General features: G+C 43.3%; 1 protein-coding gene across 1 annotated transcript in view; it reads left to right on the plus strand.

Annotated features, from left to right (window-relative positions):
- The window catches only part of LOC147896540 (wings apart-like protein 2), a 120,727-nt gene extending 112,545 nt beyond the window's left edge, over positions 1-8,182 (plus strand). Inside the window, exon 14 of the mRNA XM_087381455.1 lies at positions 7,435-8,182. Within this exon, the coding sequence (XP_087237581.1) occupies positions 7,435-7,521 (87 nt within the window). The 3' untranslated portion in view covers positions 7,522-8,182. The remainder of the gene's footprint in view (positions 1-7,434) is intronic.
- Positions 8,183-11,857: the final 3,675 nt, after the last annotated feature.

Genomic DNA, 11,857 nt, shown 5'->3' on the forward strand with positions numbered 1-11,857 from the left:
GAATATTTGGGACATGTTATTTCAGCTCAAGGCATCTCTGTGGATCCCAAGAAGGTCGAGGTAATCTGAAACTGGCCTACTCCTAAGAATGTTCATGATGTCCGCTCTTTTCTCGGATTGGCAAACTTCTACCATACAAAGGTCTATCAGTTTTTCGAAATCGCAGCTCCTATGTCCGAATTATTGAAAAGCACAGCAGTTTTTCAGTGGCTTCCCGAAACAGAATATAGTTTCCAACAACTTAAGCAAGCACTCACTACCACACCAGTTATGGCTATTGCTGACCCAAACCTTCCATTTGAGGTCATGACTGACGCTTCCGACATCGCTACAGGAGCAGTCTTGATGCAAGAAGGCAGAGTTATTGCTTTTGACAGCCATAACCATTCCGATATCCAAACCCAATACCCGGTTTATGATAAGGAGTTTCTTGCCGTTGTACATGCTTATCGCTCTTGGAAACATTATCTCATGGGAGCCGACTCGGTGGCCAAGACAGATCATCACTCCCTAAAGTATATCTTTACTCAGCCAGTCGTGAACGCTCGACAAGCACGCTGGGTTGAGTTTCTGGCCAACTTTCACATGACCATTGAGTACATACCAGGACTACGCAATGTAGTTGCAGATGCTCTCAGTAGGTTACCTCTAGATCAGCTATGGTAATCTCTACATTATCTGTGGATGTTCCGAATTCATTCAAAGGAAAGTATTTCAATGATAAAGACTTCGGCACAGCAGTACAGGTTCTTTCAAAAGATCAACCTTCGACTTCCGAACAGAAAGATTTTCTCATCCTATTCTTATACAGACGACCTTCTGTACTATCAAGATCGCGTCTGTGTACCACATGACAAGGATGTTCGACGTCTTTTGTTAAAAGAGCATCATGTAGTTCCTTATGCTGCCCATCCAGGCATCAATAAGACTTATCGGTTACTCAGTGCAACATACTACTGGCCTCAAATGAAAAGCGACGTCATCAAAATGGTTACATCTTGCATATCTTGTCAACAAATGAAAGCAAGTCGACGACTTCCAACAGGACTTCTTCAACCTCTTCCAGTTCCAACTGAAAGGTGGGAAAGTATTTCCATGGATTTCATTACAACACTACCACGATCCTCCAGAGGTAACACTCAGATTATGGTAATTGTTGATCGCTTGTCCAAAATGGCACACTTTGTTGCTTGCAAAAGCAGTGCACAGGCTCCGGACATAGCCAAACTCTTCATACAACACATCTTCCGACACCATGGATTGCCCAAGAATATCATATCCGACAGAGATCCTAAGTTTACCAGTCACTTTTGGATTTCCCTGTTCGAATCTTTGGGTACAACTCTACTGTTCAGTTCAGCCTACCACCCAGAATCAGATGGTCAGACTGAAAGAGTCAACCAAGTTCTGGAAGAAATGCTTCGACATTATGTTCAGTCACGCCTCGCAGCGTGGGAAGAGTATCTACCACTACTTGAGTTTGCTTATAATGACTCTTTCCATAGTGCCATCAGCATGACTCCGTTCCAAGCAGCTTATGGACACACTCCGATTGTACCAACGAATTTTGTACTTCAACATCGAGTGGCCCTAGCTGATCAACTGGTTCAAGAAATGCAAGACATTCTACTGCAAGTCAGGGATCATATGCGAAAAGCGCAAGAGCGGTATCAACGGTCTGCCAACAAACATAGACGTCACCTGGAATTTAACACTGGTGACATGGTGCTATTATTTGTAGCCCCACATCGCTATAAGACGGTTAAGTCTGTGTTTCCTAAGTTGCGACCAAGATACTTTGGACCTTTCCGGATTGTCAAGAAAAATTCACCTTTAAGTTACAAATTGAAATTACCACCATCATGGGGTAAAATCCATCCAACATTTCATATTTCTTGGCTAAAGACGTACATTCCAGGCGATGAAGCAGTTCCTCCTGCAGGTGATTATGTCCCAGAAATCGAAGACGATTATGTTCTCCTTATTCCTGAGCGTATTCTGGATCATTGACAGCGAGAGACTCGACATCGACTTATCACGGAATTCCTTGTTCTTTGGCGAGATCTGGACGACTCCGATGCTACTTGGCAGTCTGATGAAGACTTACAGCAGTACCCTGACATTTTACAGCAGTATTTTCAGAATTTACCGTGATATTTTCTACATCAGTTCATTATCTCCACCAGGGTCTTCTTTTGAGTGGGAGGGGATGTCACGATCTGTGACGTATTCCTTTCTCTATTTCTAGACTTATGGATGGTTTGATGAATGGACACTTGTGGAAGGGTATGCCCTTTCGACGGGACACTTCCTAAGAGGCACAACCTTTGCCCTTTCGACGGGACACTTCCTAATGAGGCACAACCCTTCACAAGAGACATCCTATTGAAGAGACATTCCTATTGTAATGTACCCTCTCATCAAGGGTCACACCCTTCACAAGGGGTACACACCTCTTCATGCACATACCCTTTGGAGTACACACCTTTTCATGTGCGACTCTTCACTCTCTATAAAAGAGAGGCCCAATTGTATGGATGACACAACATCCACCCTACAGATATTCAAGCAATACAATTATTCCTTGTTCTCTGCTTTCTCAGTCTCCTTTCTGCTCCTTAGCACATTTCTAAATATAGTAAATCTAGGATTTCTTACAGACTCGCTACTGCTTTGGAAATATGGTTGACTTCAAGAACGTCCTTAACAAAATTCAAATAGGCATGGACTTTTTTTCTTGTTTTGAGCCCTAATTCTTTTGCCAATTGCCAAGACATGAAATTATCCGTGACTCGTGCATCCAACAAAATGAGGGCTCGGTGGTCGTGCAATTGTCTGTTCCATGCTTTTAACAATCTTCTAGAACCATGTCTTTCCCTGAAAATCATCAATGGCATGAATTTAGATGGGTGATTTTGATGAGCTAGAGTTAGATTCTGTAAACTTTGGATTCTTAGGACGGTTTTTGTACATATGCCCTACCTCCCCACACTTGAAGTATTTGCTTCCTCTCATATATTGCTCTCTCCTCATAAGTTAAATGCTTGGTTTTGGAGGGACAAAGTTGCTTCAAAATTGGGGTGGATTCCGAGAGGGATAAGGATGGGACTTAAAGGGTGTAGTTTGTCCAGATTGATTCTTCTTAGTTTTAATAGCTGGTCTGGATCTTCTTGTGTGATTTGTTACCCGGAAACACACCGTGTTAGCAATGTATAGGAAATTCAGCAAGAAGGAATTGGTGAAACCAGCACAAACATGGTTTACTTACGTGTTTATCATGTTAGCAAACTTGTTGGATGAGAGGGTATACAATGGATTGTGCCGCATGGTTGTCAGTGATGAGTATTGCAAGAAGAACGTGTCGCGCACCGTGAAAGCACAACATGTGTCTTCTATTATATTGGGTGCTTCATTTTGGCAGGATGCAAGACTCATTGTGAAGCTTTGTGCACCTATTTTGAAGATCCTTCGCCTGGCTGATAGGGAAGGGGCTACCATGGGACTTGTATATGAGCTCACTAATCGGATGGTCGAGAAGATAGCAACTATTGATGGGATTGACTCCTCAAAGCTAGCTGATGTTAGAGCCTTGTGTGTTGACAAGTGCAATATTGTGCACTCTCCATTGCATGCAGCAGTTTTTGTTCTCCATCATATTTGGAGAGAGAAAAATCCAGATGGTGACAAGGAGGTGCATGATGGGTGGATGGATGTCATAGAGCGGTACACGAAGTATGATGTTGACAGCCAGGGCACCTTATGTGATGAGTTGGATATTTACAACATTTTGCTCATGCGATTGCGAAGGATGAAAAGAGAATGCACCGAGGGGTGAAATGGTGGGAGACATTTGGGGCTCGCACACCAAATTTGCAGCAGTCAGCTCTTCGAGTGCTCTTGCAAGGCACATGTGCTTCTCCTTGTGAGAGGAATTGGAGCACATTCTCTCTTATCCATACTAAAAGAAGGAATAGGCTGCTTTCAAAATTAGTATACATCCATACTAATTTGCATCTCATCTCCAAAATCAAGGAAAGGGGATCTGAGAAGATAGAAGTGAGTCGTGACCCTGGAAATGATCAACAAGGAGAAGGATGATGATAGGCTGCTCGCTTTGCTAGTGGATACAGAGGGAGAAGAGATTGCAGCCCTATTGTTACACTTACAGGAAGGATGGATGTTGCTGTAGCTTCAAGCAGCTCTAGTCTTTTGGAATCCCATGGCGAGGCAGATGAGGATGATAGAGATGAGGAGGAGGATGAGGATGAGGACGAGGGTGCGGGCATTGATGTAGATGATGATGAGGATGAGAATGAGCAAGATGATGAGGATGAAGATGCAGCTTGGGGCTTGAGCCTCATCGGTTGTGAATTCTCATGCATTTCAGGCTTTATTTCCGGGCTGTGGCAGCCTCTTCTTTATGATGTTTTGCCTTTCATGTTTTGGTGGTACCTACTTCCTTTGATCATGAAGTGTTGTGAGTTAGCTTGTTGGTTTTTTGGTGCCTAGTCAGGAAGAAGGTATGCAAAGTACATAAGGCACTTTGTGGGCTGAAAGAAGCCCCATGGGCTTGGTATGAGAAGATTCCTACGTATTGGACCAGCCAGGGTGTACATAATAGGCCAATGAGAGTACTCTATTTGCATCCTTTCCAAGGTTCAGAAGGGGTTTCAGGGATAGAAGGAGAATCCAAGGTTCAGAGTAGGGTACATGGTGGAGGACTCGTCTCCCTCGTAGATCATGGAGGTCAAGGGTTGAGGAACTAATCTAAGAGGGTAAGTGTTTAGGGGAAGCATAGGAGTGGGATATGAAGGTGTAAGAGCATGGGGGTGGAGGAGAGAGAGAAGGGAGGAGGACAGGGAGAGGAGGAGTTGCAAGGTTGGAGGAAAGCCTCATTTGAGATGTCCGATCTGGGGTCATTATAATACTATCTGAGCACTCAGTTTATGCAATCAGATGAGGGCATTGTTCTTGAACAGTCCCAAGTATCTATAGGGACTGCTACAACAGTTTGATTTTCAGACTGCAAACCCATGTCTACTCGAATGGAGCCAAGGCTAAGGCTTTCCAAGCATGATGCAAGTGAACCATTTGATGCTGATATATGCAACTAGGCTGTTGGATGCCTCATATATCTCGGCAATACCCGTCCAGATATTCAGTTTAGTGTATCCCAATTGAGCAGGTAGATGCATAGCCCAAAGACACAACATTGGAATGCTGTAAAGCGTGTCTCCAGATATCTGCAGGGTACTCAGTCTTTTGTTGTGTCTATGCCAGCAGGGGTGAATCTAAGTTACATGCTTACAGTGATGCAGGATGGATAGGTGATTATGACACCGAACCTCCACCAATGGCAATTGTTTTCATTGGCAAGTTTGTGCATTCTTTGGTTGAGCAAGAAACAATCCACTGTGGCTACATCTCCATGTGAAGCTGAATATAGGGCAGCCTTGTCAACTATTCTAGAATATGCATGGCTCGGGAGATTCAGCCATCTATCCTATTCTCACTGACACTCAGAGTGCTATTGGAGTGGCCCGTAATTCTATGTTTCATGCCTGCACAAAACACATTGAGGTAGATTATCACTATGTTGGAGAGAGATTGCATGCAGGAGAGATCAGCTTGATCTACTGTCGTGCATGTTAGAATGTTGCAGAGCTTTTCACGAAGGCTCTACCTAGGAAAAAGTTTGAAGCTTTTCACAAAGCTTTACATTTTTTACTGATCTATCACCTTCTGCACATTTACACTATCACTACAGGAGTGGGCTAGTGTGAACACCTCACCCTGGGACACTTTTGTCCCAGTTAGGGTTTTTTGCCCCTTGGGTTAGTTAGGTCTAGTTGTGCTTGAGTTGTACTTTCTTCACTCTTGCATTATCAGCATCTCGTTCTTGTTCACTGCTGCTCACTTCACCCTTGATTCTCCTCCCATTTCTGACAGGCTCCCCAATGTCTGAATGAAGCACGTTAAATGAAGGAAATGGTCTGCATAGACTGCCATTTTTGTCAATGTTTGGATGACGCATCAAACAGGCCCTGAATTAGGGGTAGCCCATAAACCTGTTATTTGATGAAAATAAAATGTAGACTAGATTTTATTGGGCATTTAAGGATGGCTAGTTATGTCTTACATGAGCTGTCATTTTTGTCAATGTTTGGACTATGGATCAAATAGGCCCTGAATTAGGGGTGCCCCATAAACCTGTTGTTTGATGAAAATTAAAATGTAGACTAGAGTTTATTGGGCATTTAAGGATGGCTAGTTATGTCTTACATGAGCTGCTTTTGGAATTTTCTAAGCCCTTCCTAGTTCAGGCTAAGTTTACCAAGGTATATTTGGATGTGGTTTGCATGCAAATTTGTGTACTCTCTAGGGGACCTGAAGCATACAACCACATGGTGTGGACTATGGTGCAGCATTGACTCCCAATTCGCCTTGAACTGGGAGTCAATGCTGCTCTCCAAAAGCCTTTTGGGTTCTACGTAAAAGCACTCGTAGGACTGAGCATATGCAGGTAAAATGGCTAAGCTACAAGATTAAACCCAATCGCACATCTGGCTACCCAGAAGTCCAAGTGGCATTTTCTTGCACGTACACATCACCAGATATATGTGTTGAGACATCCTTACTGAGCCTTTCTGTGCTTGGACAAGAAACAATTGATTGGAGCACCTGTAGCTACATTTCTGGCAGATAGTCTAGAGAGTGTTAAAAAGTAGAAACTCTGCTTGCAGACATACACATGGCTCTCCACCAATTGCTGCTTGAGGAGGGTTCGAGAGCTAAGAACTGGACCCTTTGGCCAGATCTAAGGAAGCAAAGAGCTTTGTTTCGTATCCCTGCCAGAAAAATGGAGAGGACTACCACAAAGACGCGTATGCATCCTGCTTTAGAATTCTTAAAGCTCGTGATCGCATGGTCTGGTATAGATTAGGGTACTACCAAGTCCGTGGGGAGAATAATGAGCTGAAAGCCACAAAGTATCCGATAGCAGTTCCTGTCTCTATGCCAGTATAGCAAGGTTGGAGCAGCCCAGTATTGGAGCATCCTTGTGAGATGAGCTCAGACTGTGCATCTTCCCCAAGTGAAGGAACAGTGGTGCAGACTTGCAGAAGCACCTTGTGGTGATACAGAGAAATGGTGAATGAGCATGTAACAGCTCGAGGTAGGAAGCAGCATATGATATAAAGAAGCTTTGCTTGGAGACCTTGAGCAGCAGCCATTGAAAATTGCTTGTAATCTTTTCACTTCACATCGACGCTCAAAGTTCGTGTGCTGTATGTCAATCTACTGTCAGGTGCACAGTAGGTAATTGCTTCTCTTGAGTGTCAGTCTATTGTCTATGATTTTGGGTCGGAGTAGGCTGGACTTTGTCTTTAAATTGTAAGCTTGGATTGTAAGCTGATAATGGTGTTGCTGCTGCAGGCCTTCCATTTGTCCTTGAACATGTTGTCTGCTGAGACCCATGCAGCAGTTATAGATATTGTTGAATCTTGCAAGGATCCTTTGTAAGTGACATTGATTGTTTTTGTGCATCATGTGTGTACAAGGTTTATCTGTTCTGAGGCATAGACAATGGCTTTCAGTCTGTACATTAGATAATTACAGCACATATTGGCTACAGAATCTTGATGATTTAGAAATTCTTTACTGGACAACAGAGTTAGACAGGCATTTCAGGATAAGCTGGTGTATCTTTCGCTGTCTGTCTACCCCATCATCCTTATTTGGTGCAGACATAAGTTGGTCCAGTTTTGGAGATGACCAACTGCTTTCACATTAACCTTTCTTGGGCAGCTGATGAACCAATTTTTAACTGTCATCAAAGAGATCGCTGATACAGAATCCTTGCTTGTGCACAACAAACACAAGCAAACTGCCTTCAAGATATATTGCTGACACAGAACCCTTGCTTGGGCACGACAAACGACACATATCACTATTAATGCATTTTCTCCATTAATATGCTACCTTCCAAGATTGACAAAGGATACCGAGTGATATGAATCTGTACCAATGCTTATGTTATAAATTGTAATATAGCTTTGCAAGCAATGGTACTGTAAACCATTTGCAGAGTTCTTATAGCTGTGACAAAATTTTTTCTTCTAACTATAGTACCAGTTTTAATTGGGAGTGTAAGGGAAAAAAAGCAGCCTCGTATTTAGTTTGTGTTAATCAGCAAATATTTCTTGCATGATTAGCCATGTCTTTTGATCTCTTATATCAAAATCATATTGCGAAAATAACCACTGCTGCTCCCTGGCCCCCCTGTGGCCCTGTTTCATGTTTTTTCTTTTCTTTCCTTCTTGACAATGGAAGAGAGAAGAGGGGGGAAGTGGTGGTGGAGAATCATTAATTTGTGTAAAGTTAAATATATTTGACCACTTGCAAAAACAGAAAACAAAGATGAAAGCAGATCCTGATAACCGTGCTCAACTATGGATTGTGAACTTCAAGCTTTGAGGAAGGCTTGATGTAATGAGCATAGCCAAAGCCTTGCCTTGTAAGTGTGCAAAGGTAAGGGGCGGTCACCTGTGGAAAAAATTGTGAATTATAAAATTTAACTGTACAAAAAGTTTAAACTAAGCAGTGTTCTAGATGTCACACTTTACACTTTGTGGGCCTACCACGCAGTGAGACAAAATGTGGAGACCTGTACATCAAATTAACAAATAATTGAAAGTTGTGGCTTGGATAATCTCAATCGAGTAGGTAACAGCAAAAGCTTCCCAATAACTAGAAGGAATTGAAATTGTCAAGGTGATATAATGCTAGCCTTGTAAAAAGATAGTATTCCATTTTGAGGCATGATGGCAAGTCCTTCCATTAGTCACTTGAATTGGAATCAACTTCAAAGACCCTTGAAGGTCGAAGGGATGTCATGATACTCCCATCTACATTCCTTGAAGGTTGTAGGTATACTCCCATCAACATTGTTGATTGTCCTTGAAATTGAGAAAAATTGTGGATCATTTTTTTGTATCTGCAGTTTGTTATTGGTTCAAACATAGACTCTTTAACTATTTATCTTTTGCAAACTCTTTGCTTATGCCTATTCTCATAAAAGTAAAGCAAGGCTCAAGGAGACTAGCTCCTCTCCATAATCAATAATGACGTGAATGACAAAACATGAGTTGTTTATTTCATATCTTGAGAAGCTTTTTTTTGGCGGTAAAGAAGGAAAAGGAGGGCAAAAGGGAGGGGTGTTGTAGGTGCCTCTTGCCCATGATCGATAGGATCATTCTCTTCTCCTCACTTACTAATAGATCTGAGTTGCCCATGAGGAGCTTAAGAGTAGACATTAGCATGTACTTTAGTTTTTCATGTCAAAGGTGAGCTTGGTACCAAGGCTTAAGTTGGTGGGCTTCAAATAATTGGCAAGAGGTTCATGTCAAGATTAATATAGTTCTTAACTTTCGCTGGTGTTTCCAATAGCATTGTTTTTTGGGGGTATGTGTAGCTTTAACATTCTTTAGGTCCTTATTGAGAATGGAAGGTGAAGACCTTCAAGAAAAACCAAGGGGAAACTTCACTACAGAGGTATTTGATCCCTCCTACAAGGAGGTTTGGGTGCACAAAGACAAGTCTTGAAAAAAGATTGGGTCCCAAATTGTTGTTCAAGAGGCCCCTCACCTCCCAAGGAATGTTCCCAGAATGTGTGAGAAAAAAGGTTCACATGGTTGAACTAGTTGTACACTTATTGTCATTTTGAGAGCAAATGGAGCACTTCATATATGATGCATAGGTGAGGGCCCATGTTTTTGGCTACTTAGACAGGGTGTTGAAGGGTGGTCAATTTTGGTGCTTATGAGCCCCCATATGCAAACATTTGGGCTTGACCTAAGGTAGGTTTTTGTGGGATCATGTACCCATTTACGACTGTGCATAATAGCTTTGCGATGGTTTTGGGGTCTAATTGAGGCAAAATCTAAACAATCCAAGGTCGTAGATGGATTCCCTACAAGCCTTACGGCTATGAGGAATTGGTTGACGTAAGCTTGACTTGGGTCCAAATATATGACTTGACTTGGGTCAGCTAATAAGTCAGCTCCTTAGGGTTGCTAGTTACTTCATTGCATAGGTATTTGATGCCTCCTACAAGGAGGTTTTGATGCACGAAGACAAGCTCTCAGAAGATTGGGTCCCAGATAAAGATGGTTGTTCAAAGACATCCGTCACCTCCCAATAAATGTTTCCAAAATGTATGAGACAAAAAATTGAACTTGAACACTTCAAAATTTTTTGAGAGCAAGTGGAGCAATTCATATGATGGCCCACGTTTGGCTACTTAGACGGGGTGTTCAAGGTGTAAAGTTAGACTTTGTGGGAGCACATGCCCATTTAGGATTGTGCATGATAGCTTTGGAATGGTTTTGGGGGCTAATTGGGGCACATCTACACCATCCAAGGCAGCAGATGGATTCCCTACTAGCCATAGGGTTAGGTGGAATTGGTTGATGCCAATTTATGTAGACAATCATTGCTTGTTGTGAGCTTAACTTAGGGTTCAAATATATGGCGACCTAGGTCAACTAAGAAGTCAACCCTTTAGGGGTGTAATTGACTACGGTTGCTAGTTGGGCAGCGCTTAATGTTAGTTGGCTAGTTCATTAGGGCAATGGGGCGAGAGAGAGAGAGAGAGAGAGAGAGAGAGTTTATTAAAGTCTTCGGAAGACCAATGGGTCTATGAGACTGAAAATCTTGATACAACAAGCTATGGTAGTGGAGCTACTAAATGAGCGTCCATACCAATGCAAAATGCAAAAATGCAGAATGGCAGTACTAAGTTCTAAGTACAACAGAGTCATGTCGATGGTCGACTATATATCAATCTTAGCATTGTCATCAATATCATCATCATCATCGACAGTAGCAAGATATCAGGATGGATGAGGCAGTGGAGGCATGAAGTTGGCAATAGAGTGTTGTCGGCCAATCAGAGGTGCGGTCCTTGCACGTCTCTAGGTCGCAGCTCTGCGTCTGACCAAGGCTACTGTGACCCCCATCGGTCAGGCTCCGACTCTAAACAAGGAGGGGATGTCCCCAAGTGTGATCTGTGTGTCGACCCTCTATTTGAGCTGTCGAGTCACAGGCTCCGGGTCACGATAATGTCGAGGCCTCGTCTCGTGGGGGTCCATGTGATCTAGCTGAAAGAACTCTGTGATAGAGCTCTGAGAGGGATCAGTCAAGGAAGAAGTCTGCTCCTGTCTTCGTGCTCGGAGTATCCTCTCGCGGTGTCTAAGTGCCTCATGAATGAAACCTGCCAAACACCGCTGGTCTGGGTAGGAGAGGAAACAGGCCAAAATCCCATAACTATCCCTGAAGAGGCAATGGAAACGCCCTCGGATCTCATAGTACATAGAACACCTGAAGATGAAATGCTCCTCTGTCTCAACCTCCTGCATGTCACATAGTGTGCATATGCGCCTCTCCCTAGGTAGTCGCTTTGCTCTGCCGCTCTCGATGCGAAGTCTGTGTGAAGAGACCCGGAACTGCCCAAGAGAGATCCTCAGCGAGGGGTAGGTGAATCTGCGTGTATCCTGGTGGGTCAATGAAACCCTCCGCTGTGATATGTAAGAAGTGATCTCTGTAGAAGCTAAGCTTCACTGGGAGTTCACTCGGTCCCAATCAGGTCCGAAATGTGTGTAGCTGTAGTAGATCCTCACGGATAACCTGGTTGACCTCGTGTGATAGGAGGGGAGAAAACGGAGCATCCATGTTGTACTGGAAGGGAGGTAGTCTATCCATGTGGAGCCCCAGCCGCTCAAACCATCTCTCGGTACGTGCATACCAACACCTCTGGTCTCCTCCTGCTGCAAGTGCCATAGAAGAGGATAGAGCTATC

The sequence above is a fragment of the Dipteris shenzhenensis genome, chromosome 11 (genome assembly GCF_047967505.1).
Source record: "Dipteris shenzhenensis isolate YYH24624 ecotype China chromosome 11, Dip_SZ_1.0, whole genome shotgun sequence".
Taxonomy (NCBI): Eukaryota; Viridiplantae; Streptophyta; class Polypodiopsida; order Gleicheniales; family Dipteridaceae; genus Dipteris; species Dipteris shenzhenensis.